This window comes from Gopherus evgoodei, chromosome 8 (assembly GCF_007399415.2).
Source record: "Gopherus evgoodei ecotype Sinaloan lineage chromosome 8, rGopEvg1_v1.p, whole genome shotgun sequence".
NCBI lineage: Eukaryota > Metazoa > Chordata > Testudines > Testudinidae > Gopherus > Gopherus evgoodei.
In genome coordinates this window covers 74,849,517-74,866,872 of record NC_044329.1, presented here as the reverse complement: position 1 = coordinate 74,866,872, position 17,356 = coordinate 74,849,517, and the positions used below count along the sequence as shown (strand labels likewise).

At 40.3% G+C, this 17,356-nt stretch overlaps 1 protein-coding gene across 1 annotated transcript in view; it reads left to right on the top strand.

Moving 5' to 3' along the window:
• The window catches only part of LOC115656774 (hornerin-like), a 44,571-nt gene that overhangs the window by 18,448 nt on the left and 8,767 nt on the right, over positions 1 to 17,356 (top strand). Inside the window, exons 15-25 of the mRNA XM_030573923.1 lie at positions 1,999 to 2,028; positions 3,590 to 3,625; positions 4,511 to 4,552; positions 4,864 to 4,902; positions 6,154 to 6,228; positions 8,035 to 8,079; positions 8,785 to 8,817; positions 11,181 to 11,219; positions 12,471 to 12,545; positions 14,353 to 14,397; positions 15,103 to 15,135. Coding sequence (XP_030429783.1) covers positions 1,999 to 2,028; positions 3,590 to 3,625; positions 4,511 to 4,552; positions 4,864 to 4,902; positions 6,154 to 6,228; positions 8,035 to 8,079; positions 8,785 to 8,817; positions 11,181 to 11,219; positions 12,471 to 12,545; positions 14,353 to 14,397; positions 15,103 to 15,135 — 492 coding nt within the window. The remainder of the gene's footprint in view (positions 1 to 1,998; positions 2,029 to 3,589; positions 3,626 to 4,510; positions 4,553 to 4,863; positions 4,903 to 6,153; positions 6,229 to 8,034; positions 8,080 to 8,784; positions 8,818 to 11,180; positions 11,220 to 12,470; positions 12,546 to 14,352; positions 14,398 to 15,102; positions 15,136 to 17,356) is intronic.

Genomic DNA, 17,356 nt, shown 5'->3' with positions numbered 1-17,356 from the left:
TAGAATGGATTATTTGGTTTTTTAAATGGTTTTAAACAACATTATGTTGTAAAGTGAAGATTTGTCTCATAATTGCACATGATTTTTATTTTAAGGTCGTATACCATGGCTTTTTTCCTTTTTTTTTTTTTTTAAAAATCTATAATTAAATGTTTTCATTTTGCATTTGGCCATAGCAAATCTGTATTAAGACAAATCTGTGTTTGGTGAACAGGATCGTTTGGACCCCTTGGAAATACTATAAAATCAAACAGAACTTATTCTATAAAATGACATTTTCTCTGAAAATATAACAACTGGCGCTAGATGGGTGGTGGAATAACAGGAGGGAAAACAACCTCATCTAATTTTTCATACCATAAGTATAGTATGGTTTCTTTTCTTGAAACAATATACTATATGAACAGTTCCTCATCAAAAATAAATTGGCTTCTGGACTCTTTATAGCGTGGACACTGTTTCTCGGGCAGCAGCAATATTTATGTAAATAACACATTAAGAACTTTGCAATTGACTTGAGCAGGAACAGTAGAATTTTGAAACTGCTTCCCCAATATTTTATCCATTGTTTAATTCTATTTTAGGTTTCCCAGAACTTTTTTACATTTATTTATGTGTATGGTTTTTTTTTCTGAAAAATCATCTTTATGTTCCCTAATAGATGCGTGTAAAATGTCAGGGCCCCAAAACATCCTTTATCCCTATTTTTGTGTGTGATAAGTAAAAGCAAATCAGTATATTCCACTCAGAAGAGGACATAGTCCACTTTCTCTTTGGAAAAATTACATAAATAACCAGAATTATCTTGCTGAAAGACTATGTTTTCTCTTACTTAGAAAGAACCCCAACATGAAAATTTCCCATAGATATTCTTTCTACAAACAGTACACTCTTGTAACAAACCCCGTTTCCAGGTGATAACTGGTTTCTGATTTCTTTTAAGGAGATCACAGAAAAGCCAGTCCTATGGCCGAGTAAACCTCTCCCACCGCAGTTTTACTTCAATGTGCTGCTTTCTAACTAAACATGTGCTTACCATTTGATTATGGCTAATTGTTATGGTTATTGGAGCCTTGTTTAAATAATTAAATAAATGTGATTTAAAAATTGAGAGAGGTGAGTGTGACTCTGGGAAAGCTCATCTAGTTAGCCAGTTTGGGATTCCCATGTCATGTAGAGCCAATATGGCCAGCACATCACCTTCTAGTGTATGTAGAATGATGTAGTACATTACTTTGCACCCCCACCCCTAAGCCCAACGTAGTAGGTGTTGCAGGAAGAGGGAACATGGCCAAAACATTGCTGTGCTCTATCAGTTGCCAGCTATGAAACAGTCCCTTGCGGAGATTCAGGTGTTGTCTACAATAGATCTGACACTACCACCAGTGTGTTAGAATAGACAGGACTCACCCATTTTTACCACAGTTTACTGATGTGGTGATAAAACCACTTGTGCCTGTTCTACAGTAGTGCATCATCTGGTACTAGCAGGAGGGTAGCACATCCCACTGGGAGTAATGCATGAAAATGTCTAGTGTGGACATGGCTACAATGGAATCTTCTCCCTCCTCTAGTCTTTCCCTCCCACTTATAGCCAAATAAAAATAGGTGTCTTTTGAGCAAGCAGTAAAACATTCAACATACAAACCCATTTACAAGGAAATAAATGGTTTCTTCACAAGGTTGTCTTCATCACAGAGTGACAGTATCTTTGGCCAGGTAACCACCTTACAAACAAACAGATCCTATTTGACTAAAAATATTACATTTCTCAAAATTAAAATTGTTTTTGTATTGAGTTTATTTAATATTTGAAGGAATCCCATCCATACTAAACCAATCCATAGTGCAGGGTGGATGAACAAAGGGAGGCAAACCTGAAACCTCCTGTGCTCCTTCACTCCACCAAACAATTTATACATTTCTTTTCTTGAAACAGTGTTGTATTTAGACAATCTATTTTACAAGGAAATGACTAGATTTCTGGTTTCTTTACAGGGTGGACAGAGAGTCAATCCTTGCGATCGAGTGAGTATTCTTCCCTTCCCTACGTCCTCCCACTGTACTTATGTTTTTACTTAACTTGCCTCTTAGTCCAACTCACAACAAAACATTTATTTACTACTTCCATTAATTGTTGTGTGGCAGCTTTTGTTGAAAGGTAGCATTACTATGGATAAAGTAATAGAGAAATCTAGAGGATGATGGTGGCTACTTAATTGATAAGTACAGGGTTCTTCCTTTTTTGTGAGGTAATAACAATATCCTGGGTGGAGTAAACTCTGAGGCTGAAAATTAAGGTGTATAGAAGGAAAATAACTGCTTGGCCAGAGGTGGAGTTTGCTAGCCATTACATGATTTATTACCAAGCTGAAAGGTTGTTCAATTATTATTATTTATTACATTGACATTTTCAATTTGTTTTTTAAAGTTTCAATTAAATAGAAGAAAAATACAAATAAACCGGGCTGTAAAACTGCTGAGACACAAATTGTTTAAAAAATAATTTCCTACTCAATGTTCATATTTATTTATATTTTCCTTACCCAGGTCAGTAAGGCATTTCTCCACAGTATAACTCTAATATGTGTGTTTACATTGCATTGCAAGACTGAATTGTGGTGCTCGAAAGACCTGAATTTTCTCACTGTTTAAAAAAAAATGGAGATGGGGGTAGTTGGCCCACTAGGGAGAAGACTGTTATCCAAACATTGGATATATCCCTTGAGGAGTGACTTCAAGGCAGGAAACTTTCTATGTGGAAACCATATATACCAAGGGGGAAATTTTCAAAGGAATATGGAATAGTTAGACTCCCATCTCTTATTGAAAGTCAGTGGTCACCTTACTCTTATTTTTGCCTTCAAAAAATCTGCCCCAAAGTCCTCTAGGCACACAGGTTTCAAATTTTTATCCAAAGTAAGGCACCTACAGAAAAGTGGCCTGATTTTTCCAGAGGTCCTGAGCACCCACCTCTCCTATAGACATGAGTGGTAGCTAAAGATGCTCATCACCTCTGAAAGTCATCAGTTTTATTTAGATGCCTATAATATGGATTTGGAGGCCTATCATTAGAGACAGATTTGAAAATATTGGCCTTAGTACTTAGGTGCCACACTGCAATTTATACAGGACATTTTGCAGAGCTAGACCAGCATAAGGAGATTTTGGGAATTGTGCTGAAGTTGTGCCTCTTAGAGCCCTCAGGGCTACAAACTACCCAAAGTGGGCCTGGAGAGAGGAGTACAAGTTGGGACCATACCTTCTTTCCCCTCTCTAAACACCTGACAGTGTCAAAGTGCTCTGGTTGTGACACATTCCCCCTGGCAATTTCTTCTAGATTGGTATGGCTTGGCAGTGCCCTTCATATAGACCAATGTATAATTCACTAATTTGGCCCATAATTATCCAGGGTATTTTTTATTTTAGTGTCCAGTGGTGATCAGTAGGAGCAAAATAAGGACTAGATAACTCTCTGCAGGCTCTCTCCTAACTGTGTAGATAAATGCAAATTGTTTTCTTTTCTTAAAATGTGGTTGTATTCAAACAACCCTGCATCCATGGAAGTAACTGTTGGGTTTCTTTACAGAGTTCATCCTCCTACAACATCATTATCTGTAAACTGGTAAGCGCAATCTTACCACTGTGTTTAAAGATTTGTCCTGATGTGCCTCTCATGGTAACCAGAGATGTAGGGCTAGATTCTGGATGGTTGTTACACAGTCATGCAGTGAGGAGAGGGGGAGAGAGAGCGTTTTGAAGGATTACCGCAAAAAGAATGACCAGAATTGCTGCCCCTTCACAAAGGGGAGCACTGTACCCTGAAGGGGCAGATAGGATGGGGCATAAGTTAACCATGACTCTGCCCTCCCCATGGTGGGACATGTGTATGATATACCCCTTTATAGGAGTGTAGCAGTTTGCACCTCACCCACTGCACTGGAGAAGTGTGGGAAGCTTTATGAGACAGAATGTGTCGTCACTGCTCCCTATCAATGGTGAAAAGTAAAATAGGGGCTTATCCAACACCTGTTAACTCAAGCAAAACTCTCATCAGGTTAATATTCTGGCAAAACACTTCAGATTGCTCTGTAGTTAAATAACCTATGTATATACGTTTGTCTGACTTTCCTAGGAGATGCTATTAGCTCAGATTGACACCTAAAGAATGATCATTGAATGTACACACACCTGCACACATCAATGTTCATTAGAATTTGCCTCTTCTATGCCTCTGTATAGATTCAAGGCCACTCAGTATATTTTCTCTGGAGGAGATTTGATTACCATTCAGTAAATGGTGTTCTTTCACCAGATATGACCCTTTCGTAGAAGTATACTCTCAACTTTCCATACTGTAGCCTAATGGAACAGAGACAAAGCTTGTACCAGTCTCTGTATATTCCTTCCGCCATCCAGATAAGTACAGATGGGTATCTTTTCCTGAGACAGTATGGCATTTAATCAAGCCTTTTCACAACAAAATTACTGATTTATGGTTTCTTTACAGAGTCAATCTTCTACCTCACAGAACAGCAATACCAAAGGCCAAGTATGTACTTTTATATCCATTCTATGGGGGGGAGTTGTGTTTTTTTGTTTTCTTTGCTTTTAAGCATGGCAAACTTCTAAGCAGCCAAAATCTTAAAAGACAGATTTACTATATTGGTACCATTGGTGGTGTGAGAGCTGTAAAGAAGGGGAGGGGGGGAAATTATATAACTACAGCAATCAAATTTACTTCTATGAATAGTCTAGCAAACCATGCGCCTTTGTGGTGAGCGAATACAAATGGTCCAAAGTCAAATAAAGATCCATTTGGTTGACTGCAATTATTTGTGTTGTTCTTGATTTACTTTAAAGACTGGATCATTGTCCTCACAGAGTTATGGCAATAGCCAGGTAAGTGGCTCTTCATTTTGCTTCTTAAGGTTTTGTTTTACTCCTTATCACAAACCTTAGACTTTAGGGACTCTTTATACTACCAAAGCTTTCTATTTGTGTGACCTTAATTTCCAAGCTACAAGAGCCAAGATTATTTGTGTTGCTCTTAAACAAGACCAGAAGGATACTGTGTAATTACTGACAGTTAACAGAGGTATCCGTGCAGTGGATAAATCCCTTTATGGTTATTTGTTCCTCTCAGAACTCAATATATACAGATCAATAACAGCTAGAACCTCCACGGTTTCTTGTTTCTGTCTAATATTAATGTTAATTTAATCTTAACTTAGATATGTATTCAAGTTGCTGAGGTTCATACAATTAATTTAAAAACCAAGGAACCATTTTTCACTTCTCTGCTTATTCAGACTGTCCTTCTTTTTACTCTTGTCCTAACTTTGTTTATTATTGACTAATTCTGAAACAGTGTCCACTTCCTCTGTTTCTTTCTCTTTCATCTATTTAGCCTCTCCCAGTTTTTCCCAAATTAATTTCAGATAAGCACATTTTAAAAAGGAAACACACCTATTTGCATTAGGGTCACTATTGCTCAGAGAAGCTGTCATATAGTTTCCAACCATTTTGCAATTCTAATCATGTCCTCTGTGTTATTCAAATGCCAAGAATCATTTCATAGTTAGATTCTTTCTTAAATGTTGTATGGATGTGATCATGTGGTTTATCCTTTCACAAAAAAATAACTGGCTTCTTTAGAGAAATCAGTCCTGCTCACAAAGCCAGGTAAACCATATTTATTTTTCTCTCATTTTTTTCCCCTGAACGTTGCTTGCAGTAGTTGAGCACTCATAAGAAAACTTACTAGCTCAGACCAAAATCTAAAGGATGGTCATTCCATTGATGGGATCATGGATCTCTCATACCCCTTTAAAGGCTCAGGTGCACTTACCTACACAGACTCCATATATTCACATGAATAGAATTTAAATGAACCACCCTCTTCCATCTGAAAATCAAAACGGTTTCTGTGTGCTCAAAACACAACATAACATCACTTTAACTTCTGCAGGTCCCATATTAAATCAATGGAGTGGAGTCAAAGGTCACTAATACAGTGTTCTCCACCTGTTCCTTTCCTTTCACAAGTAGGAAAATACCAACAGACATCCCTTGCACAAATAGTATAGTATTCAGATATGCTGCTGCTTCTTTTTTTTTCGCAAATGAAATAAATGGCTTCTGCTTCCTTAGCAGGATCAGTCCACTTTCTCACAGGGCAGCCAAGTAATCTCACAGGGCAGCCAAGTAATCTCACAGGGCAGCAAGGTAAGCAATCTTTTCTCCTCGCTCTTAGTTATCTTCTGAGTAATCAATCACTTCCCTACTGTTTGGATTATGTCCTTTTAGTTTTGGTGGAATTTGTTGTTGCAGGGTTAAATCACTCTAGGTTAATATAGAGAGAGGGCTGATGGTAGGGGATACAGAAATGCTGTTTGCAACTGGTCCAAACTAGAACTGTCACAACATAGGCAAATCACTGCACTCTTCTTCACTAGTGCCCTGAAATTAAGTCAAAATCTATGGGCCAAATTCTCTACTGGGGTAAATTGGCACCACTCTGTTGAAATCAATAACGCTATGAAAATTTATGTCACCAAAGAATTTGGCGTTATTTGTCTCTGTCAAACATGACTTCCTTGGCTTCTTATTTCTTCCTGTTGAACGGCATTCAAAGGTCTAGTAATGCATTTTCACCAGAAGAGCAGTGATAGCTGAACTTTGGAGCAAGTGGTGCAGAACAGTGGGGGAGGGGGACGGAAAGTCTGGGCCTGTGAATAACCTACCTGGCCCCTGGAGTCTGCACCAGGGCATGTGAAGCTGGTCCCTAAAGTGTATATGTGGACTGGAGGGCAGTTAACTGTAGAGTGCTCTAAAACTGTTGCAAGCTAACTTCTCCACGTTGGCCCTGCTGGCACACTCTAGATCAGTGGTTCTCAACCTATTTACCATTGTGGGCCACTTTGCAGCTCTCTGTTTGTTGTGGGCTGCATCCACATACCATATATGTATTAGATAGCATGTATATATTATCATCCTGAGGATGTCACATGGGCTGCAGCTGCGTGCTGATTGAGCCACAAGCGGCCCAAGGAGCATCGGTTGAGAATCACTGCTCTAAAGGGTACCTAAAGCACGTTAACGTAGTCCTTATTGAAAGGATACTACATCTATGAGAACTAGGTACATTTTAGGCCCTCAGCAGGGTTTAATGTGGGTCAGTAAGATATGAACACTTTAGTGACACTCTGCAGTCACTGCAGCTTGTGGCTTGGGAAGTGAATCCAGTACCCTAAACCCCACTGAAAATCAGTGTTGGCTTCACCTTTGGTTAGACCTTAACTACACATGTGCCTGAGGAGTGGTGGTGGTGGAGAACACCTTGTTACTAAATACAAATGACAAACTCTGCAAATCTGTAGCACGCTGCTATAGATTTTCGATGTTTGCGATTCGTATTTAGTCACATGCGTGTGCTCTCTCTCATTCTCTCTCACACATACGTTCTACATGTGCGGACTTGCATACTTTGTTGGGGCAGTGTCCCCAGTGCCCTCTATACACAAGCTGCCATTGCAGAACAGTAACATCTGTTTTCAGTGTATTCACAACCAAGGGCCAGGGGTAGAATTTTCCGTCATCTGAGTGACTTAGGACCCTGACTCACATTTTCAAGAATTATTTAGACACTTACAAGCCTAAATCCCATTTGACTTTCAATGAGACTTAAGCTCCTAAAGTAACCTGAGTCCCTTTTGAAAATAGGAGTTAGTTTCCTAAGTCACTCAAGTGCTTCTGAAAATTTTATCCCAGGTCCAAACCCCATTGCTGTCAATGAGACTTTCCATGGACTTCAGTGGATATTGGATCAGGCCCTAGATATATAAGTACCTTCTTCACTTTCATTTTGAAAGGTAAATCTTTCCGTAGCGTAGGATGGCAAGATAAAGGGAGGTAAGTTGGAGAACTTACTATCCTCTGGTGCTTCTCTCCTTCAAACAGAATCCTGTATATTTATCTGCTTGAAGCATCATTTCTACAATGAAAATAAATTGTTGGGATTTTTTTTTCCAGCAGGGTGGATTGTCTGTCTCCGGTGTCAGTACGGGTTGTGGAGAGGTAAGTCCCTTTCCTCCTCTATATGTGGAGATTTGTCTCAATTTGTTACTAGTATTAAATCATTTTGTTATAAATTGGATTGTGCCCATTAACTGAAGTAGGAGCTTTTTGTTTCCATTGTTGTGCCTGAAATTATACAGTGCAGAGAACCAGAGAGATGGAACCTTGGCTATTGTACTGAACAGGACTGGCCTCAGTTAGACACTAGTATATAAATAATAGGTACAGTTAATGACCCATCCATTTTGAGACTTATCATTAACCATATAGTTCATAAGTACCTGAATTTGGATTCTCTATTCCTCTAAAATCACAAACAAGTACAGACATGTGTGACTATTTCTCAACTAAATGTTGCTTCATTTAACACAACTACAATCAGAAATACTCTCTCAGGCTGACTCCTCAAGAATGAGAGTTGAATTAGTAGTTTCCTGGTCAAAGACAATCCTTCATTAGAATTTCATTTCCCAGTGTACACACCTGAAATGAGCTCAGGTTCAGTAACACTCTATTGAATAGTGAGAACCTGGCTATATGACGAGAAAAAGGGAGTCAAATATGAGGTCAAAGTAGTGATAGTGAAACTAGGTAAAAGAATATAGTGGAGTTAATAGTGAAAAAGACGGATTGAGACTAGAAGCTTCAGGAGGAAAGATAAGTTGTTTGCAAGGAAATGAATGATTTGGGTGTCTTTTTACCCAGGGTACTTCATACGACAGCAGTCCCTGCCACCAGGTGAGTAAACTTTCTCCGTTGTTTTTAAGGTTAGCCTTAAACTGGTTCTAGTAATGGAATGTGTTATAAATTTAATTTCTTGTTCTCAAACGGTGGAACAATGCTGCAAACAATTTCTCCGAAAAGTATGTACAAACCTCATTAGATTTAGTTTTAAAAAAAAAGGGCACACACCCCTACATAACTTTAGAGAATTTGACTTGTCACTAAAGTGCCTAAATGATTTAGGGCAAAATTTGAAGAACACCTAACTTACTTGGCAGTTTCTTTTTAACTTAATTAAATTGTAGCTCCAGATCAGGGCCGGCTCCAGGCACCAGCAGAGGAAGCATGTGCCTGGGGTGGAAGATGCTAAGGGGCGGCATTCCATCAATTTTTGGGGCAGCACAGTTCAAGCTTGTGTGTGGTGTTTTTTGTTGTTGTTGTTGTTATTTTGGGTTTTTTTTGTTTGTTTGGGCTTTTTTGCTTGGGGTAGCAAAAATGATAGAGCTGGTCCTGATCCAGATCATCCCCCTGTCCCACCTGTAAGACGAGGTGTGGGGAAGGAAGTAAGTGGGGGATCTTTTCACAGTGATTCCCCAACACCAACGTTGCCCCTTTGAGGCAGTGAGTTTGGCCCCCTCTACTGGACCCAAACTTAGCTATGTCTCTGGTCCCTGGCTCCCTGTCATCATGACTACACTAAAGCCATAGTGTTTTTATATTTTGAAACTCATGTTAAGCACAAGAAGAGAGGGACTCTCACTGTGCTGGGTGCTGGTGAAGAAGCAGCTCCTCAGCACCAGAGAACTGAAAGACAAGTGACCAGAGAATAGAATATTAGCAAAGACAGAATTCCAGGGCCCCGTATTGGGAGTGGGTTGTGCCCCTAGCAGGGCAAGCACTAGTCCACAGTTCCCCTTGTGGCTCATGTCTCTGGTCAGCATTGGGGGAACCCAGGCTCTCTCGCTCCTCCAGATTCCAACCTGGGGCCCTGGGACTGTCAGTTCAGGCATGCAGCCTGGGCAAGAGTGTCTCCATCCCTGTTCCCTGGATCACTTCCTGCCACATTCAGTCTCTTTGGAGGCCCAATGTGGGCCCAGCTGTCAATTCACAACATGCCCTCAACTGAGAGGGGTCCAGGAGCTCAACTCCTTCTCTCATGGGCAGGCATTCTGCTTTCTCTCTGGAGCTGGCCTGCAGCTCCCTCTTGAGGTTTCTTCCAGGCAGAGGAGGACTTCTGTCCCCCAGCAGGAACTACCTGTGCAGGTCTACTTCCTTGCACTCACCACCTCGAGTGACCTGTGCTGCACCCTTTTAAGCTCCACTTACCACATGGAAATTTATTCCAGCATGCTTCTTGGTACTGGAACACTTCACTGTAATTTGCATTGTATCCATTAGCTGTTGGGTGGGAATTTTTGTTGAAGGATGAAGTTATATAGAAAATTAGAGGTTGAATTATATTATTTGCTACTAGAGAGACAAGGTGGCTGATGTAATATGTTCTACTGGACAAATTTCTGTTCGTGGAAGAAACTTGAGCTTCACAGAGCTCTTCTTTAGAGAAGGTAAAGAGTGTCACAGCTAAATACAAGGTGGAATAGACTGTTAAGCATAAGACGAAGTGGGCAGTTAACACCTCTGCAGTCCTAGAACAAAGGAGAGGTAGGTTACAAATTGTTGTAATGAGCTATAAAGTCAGTGTCTCTGCCAGTAACTATAATGTAAGAACATAAAATCCTGGGCTCAATGAAGTCAATGGCAAAACTTCCATTGACCTCAGTGGGGCCAGGATTTAACCCATTCTTTGTTACACATTTTGTATTTCCCTATAGTTAGAAAAGCCATCTTGCTGTCTGACTGAGGTATGAGCCATTGTCTCCTTGAAATGCCAAAACTGACATTACGGTTGTAGATCAGAGTTCCTCCTCATGGATGAATGTTGACCATCTTGGAACCTTCACTTTAGACCATTCTTTAAAATTAACTTCCTTGAAGCTTCCAAGTTCCCATGTGACAAACTCATGGCCATTCACCATATTAACGCAATAGAAGGGCATGGAGTGCTCCATTTTTTTAATACCATTCTCTTAAACAGAATTTTTACTGAAAAATGATACTTTCTGTGGAGACTGTTCAAAATTGGACATCTGAGTGCAGTGTGGGGCATTTAAAAAGGGATGTTTATTGCTCCCCGGTATTTTCCTTATTGCTATTTTCGGTTTACATATAAGTCACATAATCATCAAGTCTGCAGTATTCACCATTCCTTAATCCATCCTTCCCCTAAATAAATATCAATAGGGTTCTTTTCCCTAATAAAATCATAGTGAACCCATCCCCTTTACTAAGAAATAATTTATTTTTGATTTACTTTAAAGACTGGATCATTGTCCTCACAGAGTTATGGCAGTAGCCAGGTAAGTGGCTCTTCATTTTGCTTCTTAAGGTTTTGTTTTACTCCTTATCACAAACCTTAGACTTTAGGGACTCTTTATACTACCAAAGCTTTCTATTTGTGTGACCTTAATTTCCAAGCTACAAGATCCAAGATTATTTGTGTTGCTCTTAAACAAGACCAGAAGGATACTGTGTAATTACTGACAGTTAACGGAGGTATCCGTGCAGTGGATAAATCCCTTTATGGTTATTTGTTCCTCTCAGACCTCAGTATATACAGATCAATAACAGCTAGAACCTCCACGGTTTCTTGTTTCTGTCTAATATTAATGTTAATTTAATCTTAACTTAGATATGTATTCAAGTTGCTGAGGTTCATACAATTAATTTAAAAACCAAGGAACCATTTTTCACTTCTCTGCTTATTCAGACTGTCCTCTTTTTACTCCTGTCCTAACTTTGTTTATTATTGACTAATTCTGAAACAGTGTCCACTTCCTCTGTTTCTTTCTCTTTCATCTATTTAGCCTCTCCCAGTTTTTCCCAAATTAATTTCAGATAAGCACATTTTAAAAAGGAAACACACCTATTTGCATTAGGGTCACTATTGCTCAGAGAAGCTGTCATATAGTTTCCAACCATTTTGCAATTCTAGTCATGTCCTCTGTGTTATTCAAATGCCAAGAATCATTTCATAGTTAGATTCTTTCTTAAATGTTGTATGGATGTGATCATGTGGTTTATCCTTTCACAAAAAAATAACTGGCTTCTTTAGAGAAATCAGTCCTGCTCACAAAGCCAGGTAAACCATATTTATTTTTCTCTCATTTTTTTCCCCTGAACGTTGCTTGCAGTAGTTGAGCACTCATAAGAAAACTTACTAGCTCAGACCAAAATCTAAAGGATGGTCATTCCATTGATGGGATCATGGATCTCTCATACCCCATTAAAGGCTCAGGTGCACTTACCTACACAGACTCCATATATTCACATGAATACAATTTAAATGAACCACCCTCTTCCATCTGAAAATCAAAACGGTTTCTGTGTGCTCAAAACACAACATAACATCACTTTAACTTCTGCAGGTCCCATATTAAATCAATGGAGTGGAGTCAAAGGTCACTAATACAGTGTTCTCCACCTGTTCCTTTCCTTTCACAAGTAGGAAAATACCAACAGACATCCCTTGCACAAATAGTATAGTATTCAGATATGCTGCTGCTTCTTTTTTTTTTCACAAATGAAATAAATGGCTTCTGCTTCCTTAGCAGGATCAGTCCACTTTCTCACAGGGCAGCCAAGTAATCTCACAGGGCAGCCAAGTAATCTCACAGGGCAGCAAGGTAAGCAATCTTTTCTCCTCGCTCTTAGTTATCTTCTGAGTAATCAATCACTTCCCTACTGTTTGGATTATGTCCTTTTAGTTTTGGTGGAATTTGTTGTTGCAGGGTTAAATTACTCTAGGTTAATATAGAGAGAGGGCTGATGGTAGGGGATACAGAAATGCTGTTTGCAACTGGTCCAAACTAGAACTGTCACAACATAGGCAAATCACTGCTCTCTTCTTCACTAGTGCCCTGAAATTAAGTCAAAATCTATGGGCCAAATTCTCTACTGGGATAAATTGGCACCACTCTGTTGAAATCAATAACGCTATGACAATTTATATCACCAAAGAATTTGGCGTTATTTGTCTCTGTCAAACATGACTTCCTTGGCTTCTTATTTCTTCCTGTTGAACGGCATTCAAAGGTCTAGTAATGCATTTTCACCAGAAGAGCAGTGATAGCTGAACTTTGGAGCAAGTGGTGCAGAACAGTGGGGGAGGGGGACGGAAAGTCTGGGCCTGTGAATAACCTACCTGGCCCCTGGAGTCTGCACCAGGGCATGTGAAGCTGGTCCCTAAAGTGTATATGTGGACTGGAGGGCAGTTAACTGTAGAGTGCTCTAAAACTGTTGCAAGCTAACTTCTCCACGTTGGCCCTGCTGGCACACTCTAGATCAGTGGTTCTCAACCTATTTACCATTGTGGGCCACTTTGCAGCTCTCCGTCTGTTGTGGGCTGCATCCACATACCATATATGTATTAGATAGCATGTATATATTATCATCCTGAGGATGTCACATGGGCTGCAGCTGCATGCTGATTGAGCCACAAGCGGCCCAAGGAGCATCGGTTGAGAATCACTGCTCTAAAGGGTACCTAAAGCACGTTAACGTAGTCCTTATTGAAAGGATACTACATCTATGAGAACTAGGTACATTTTAGGCCCTCAACAGGGTTTAATGTGGGTCAGTAAGATATAAACACTTTAGTGACACTCTGCAGTCACTGCAGCTTGTGGCTTGGGAAGTGAATCCAGTACCCTAAACCCCACTGAAAATCAGTGTTGGCTTCACCTTTGGTTAGACCTTAACTACACATGTGCCTGAGGAGTGGTGGTGGTGGAGAACTACCTTGTTACTAAATACAAATGACAAACCCTGCAAATCTGTAGCATGCTGCTATAGATTTTCGATGTTTGCGATTCGTATTTAGTCACATGCGTGTGCTCTCTCTCATTCTCTCTCACACATACGTTCTACATGTGCGGACTTGCATACTTTGTTGGGGCAGTGTCCCCAGTGCCCTCTATACACAAGCTGCCATTGCAGAACAGTAACATCTGTTTTCAGTGTATTCACAACCAAGGGCCAGGGGTAGAATTTTCCGTCATCTGAGTGACTTAGGACCCTGACTCACATTTTCAAGAATTATTTAGACACTTACAAGCCTAAATCCCATTTGACTTTCAGTGAGACTTAAGCTCCTAAAGTAACCTGAGTCCCTTTTGAAAATAGGAGTTAGTTTCCTAAGTCACTCAAGTGCTTCTGAAAATTTTATCCCAGGTCCAAACCCCATTGCTGTCAATGAGACTTTCCATGGACTTCAGTGGATATTGGATCAGGCCCTAGGTGTATAAGTACCTTCTTCACTTTCATTTTGAAAGGTAAATCTTTCCGTAGCGTAGGATGGCAAGATAAAGGGAGGTAAGTTGGAGAACTTACTATCCTCTGGTGCTTCTCTCCTTCAAACAGAATCCTATATATTTATCTGCTTGAAGCATCATTTCTACAATGAAAATAAATTGTTGGGATTTTTTTTTCCAGCCGGGTGGATTGTCTGTCTCCGGTGTCAGTACGGGTTGTGGAGAAGTAAGTCCCTTTCCTCCTCTATATGTGGAGATTTGTCTCAATTTGTTATTAGTATTAAAACATTTTGTTATAAATTGGATTGTGCCCATTAACTGAAGTAGGAGCTTTTTGTTTCCATTGTTGTGCCTGAAATTATACAGTGCAGAGAACCAGAGAGATGGAACCTTGGCTATTGTACTGAACAGGACTGGCCTCAGTTAGACACTAGTATATAAATAATAGGTACAGTTAATGACCCATCCATTTTGAGACTAATCATTAACCATATAGTTCATAAGTACCTGAATTTGGATTCTCTATTCCTCTAAAATCACAAACAAGTACAGACATGTGTGACTATTTCTCAACTAAATGTTGCTTCATTTAACACAACTACAATCAGAAATACTCTCTCAGGCTGACTCCTCAAGAATGAGAGTTGAATTAGTAGTTTCCTGGTCAAAGACAATCCTTCATTAGAATTTCATTTCCCAGTGTACACACCTGAAATGAGCTCAGGTTCAGTAACACTCTATTGAATAGTGAGAACCTGGCTATATGACGAGAAAAAGGGAGTCAAATATGAGGTCAAAGTAGTGATAGTGAAACTAGGTAAAAGAATATAGTGGAGTTAATAGTGAAAAAGACGGATTGAGACTAGAAGCTTCAGGAGGAAAGATAAGTTGTTTGCAAGGAAATGAATGATTTGGGTGTCTTTTTACCCAGGGTACTTCATACGACAGCAGTCCCTGCCACCAGGTGAGTAAACTTTCTCCGTTGTTTTTAAGGTTAGCCTTAAACTGGTTCTAGTAATGGAATGTGTTATAAATTTAATTTCTTGTTCTCAAACGGTGGAACAATGCTGCAAACAATTTCTCCGAAAAGTATGTACAAACCTCATTAGATTTAGTTTAAAAAAAAAAGGGCACACACCCCTACATAACTTTAGAGAATTTGACTTGTCACTAAAGTGCCTAAATGATTTAGGGCAAAATTTGAAGAACACCTAACTTACTTGGCAGTTTCTTTTTAACTTAATTAAATTGTAGCTCCAGATCAGGGCCGGCTCCAGGCACCAGCAGAGGAAGCATGTGCCTGGGGTGGAAGATGCTAAGGGGCGGCATTCCATCAATTTTTGGGGCAGCACAGTTCAAGCTTGTGTGTGGTGTTTTTTGTTGTTGTTGTTGTTATTTTGGGTTTTTTTGTTTGTTTGGGCTTTTTTGCTTGGGGTAGCAAAAATGATAGAGCTGGTCCTGATCCAGATCATCCCCCTGTCCCACCTGTAAGACGAGGTGTGGGGAAGGAAGTAAGTGGGGGATCTTTTCACAGTGATTCCCCAACACCAACGTTGCCCCTTTGAGGCAGTGAGTTTGGCCCCCTCTACTGGACCCAAACTTAACTATGTCTCTGGTCCCTGGCTCCCTGTCATCATGACTACACTAAAGCCATAGTGTTTTTATATTTTGAAACTCATGTTAAGCACAAGAAGAGAGGGACTCTCACTGTGCTGGGTGCTGGTGAAGAAGCAGCTCCTCAGCACCAGAGAACTGAAAGACAAGTGACCAGAGAATAGAATATTAGCAAAGACAGAATTCCAGGGCCCCGTATTGGGAGTGGGTTGTGCCCCTAGCAGGGCAAGCACTAGTCCACAGTTCCCCTTGTGGCTCATGTCTCTGGTCAGCATTGGGGGAACCCAGGCTCTCTCGCTTCTCCAGATTCCAACCTGGGGCCCTGGGACTGTCAGTTCAGGCATGCAGCCTGGGCAAGAGTGTCACCATCCCTGTTCCCTGGATCACTTCCTGCCACATTCAGTCTCTTTGGAGGCCCAATGTGGGCCCAGCTGTCAATTCACAACATGCCCTCAACTGAGAGGGGTCCAGGAGCTCAACTCCTTCTCTCATGGGCAGGCATTCTGCTTTCTCTCTGGAGCTGGCCTGCAGCTCCCTCTTGAGGTTTCTTCCAGGCAGAGGAGGACTTCTGTCCCCCAGCAGGAACTACCTGTGCAGGTCTACTTCCTTGCACTCACCACCTCGAGTGACCTGTGCTGCACCCTTTTAAGCTCCACTTACCACATGGAAATTTATTCCAGCATGCTTCTTGGTACTGGAACACTTCACTGTAATTTGCATTGTATCCATTAGCTGTTGGGTGGGAATTTTTGTTGAAGGATGAAGTTATATAGAAAATTAGAGGTTGAATTATATTATTTGCTACTAGAGAGACAAGGTGGCTGATGTAATATGTTCTACTGGACAAATTTCTGTTCGTGGAAGAAACTTGAGCTTCACAGAGCTCTTCTTTAGAGAAGGTAAAGAGTGTCACAGCTAAATACAAGGTGGAATAGACTGTTAAGCATAAGACGAAGTGGGCAGTTAACACCTCTGCAGTCCTAGAACAAAGGAGAGGTAGGTTACAAATTGTTGTAATGAGCTATAAAGTCAGTGTCTCTGCCAGTAACTATAATGTAAGAACATAAAATCCTGGGCTCAATGAAGTCAATGGCAAAACTTCCATTGACCTCAGTGGGGCCAGGATTTAACCCATTCTTTGTTACACATTTTGTATTTCCCTATAGTTAGAAAAGCCATCTTGCTGTCTGACCGAGGTATGAGCCATTGTCTCCTTGAAATGCCAAAACTGACATTACGGTTGTAGATCAGAGTTCCTCCTCATGGATGAATGTTGACCATCTTGGAACCTTCACTTTAGACCATTCTTTAAAATTAACTTCCTTGAAGCTTCCAAGTTCCCATGTGACAAACTCATGGCCATTCACCATATTAACGCAATAGAAGGGCATGGAGTGCTCCATTTTTTTAATACCATTCTCTTAAACAGAATTTTTACTGAAAAATGATACTTTCTGTGGAGACTGTTCAAAACTGGGCATCTGAGTGCAGTGTGGGGCATTTAAAAAGGGATATTTATTGCTCCCCGGTATTTACCTTATTGCTATTTTCAGTTTACATTTAAGTCACAT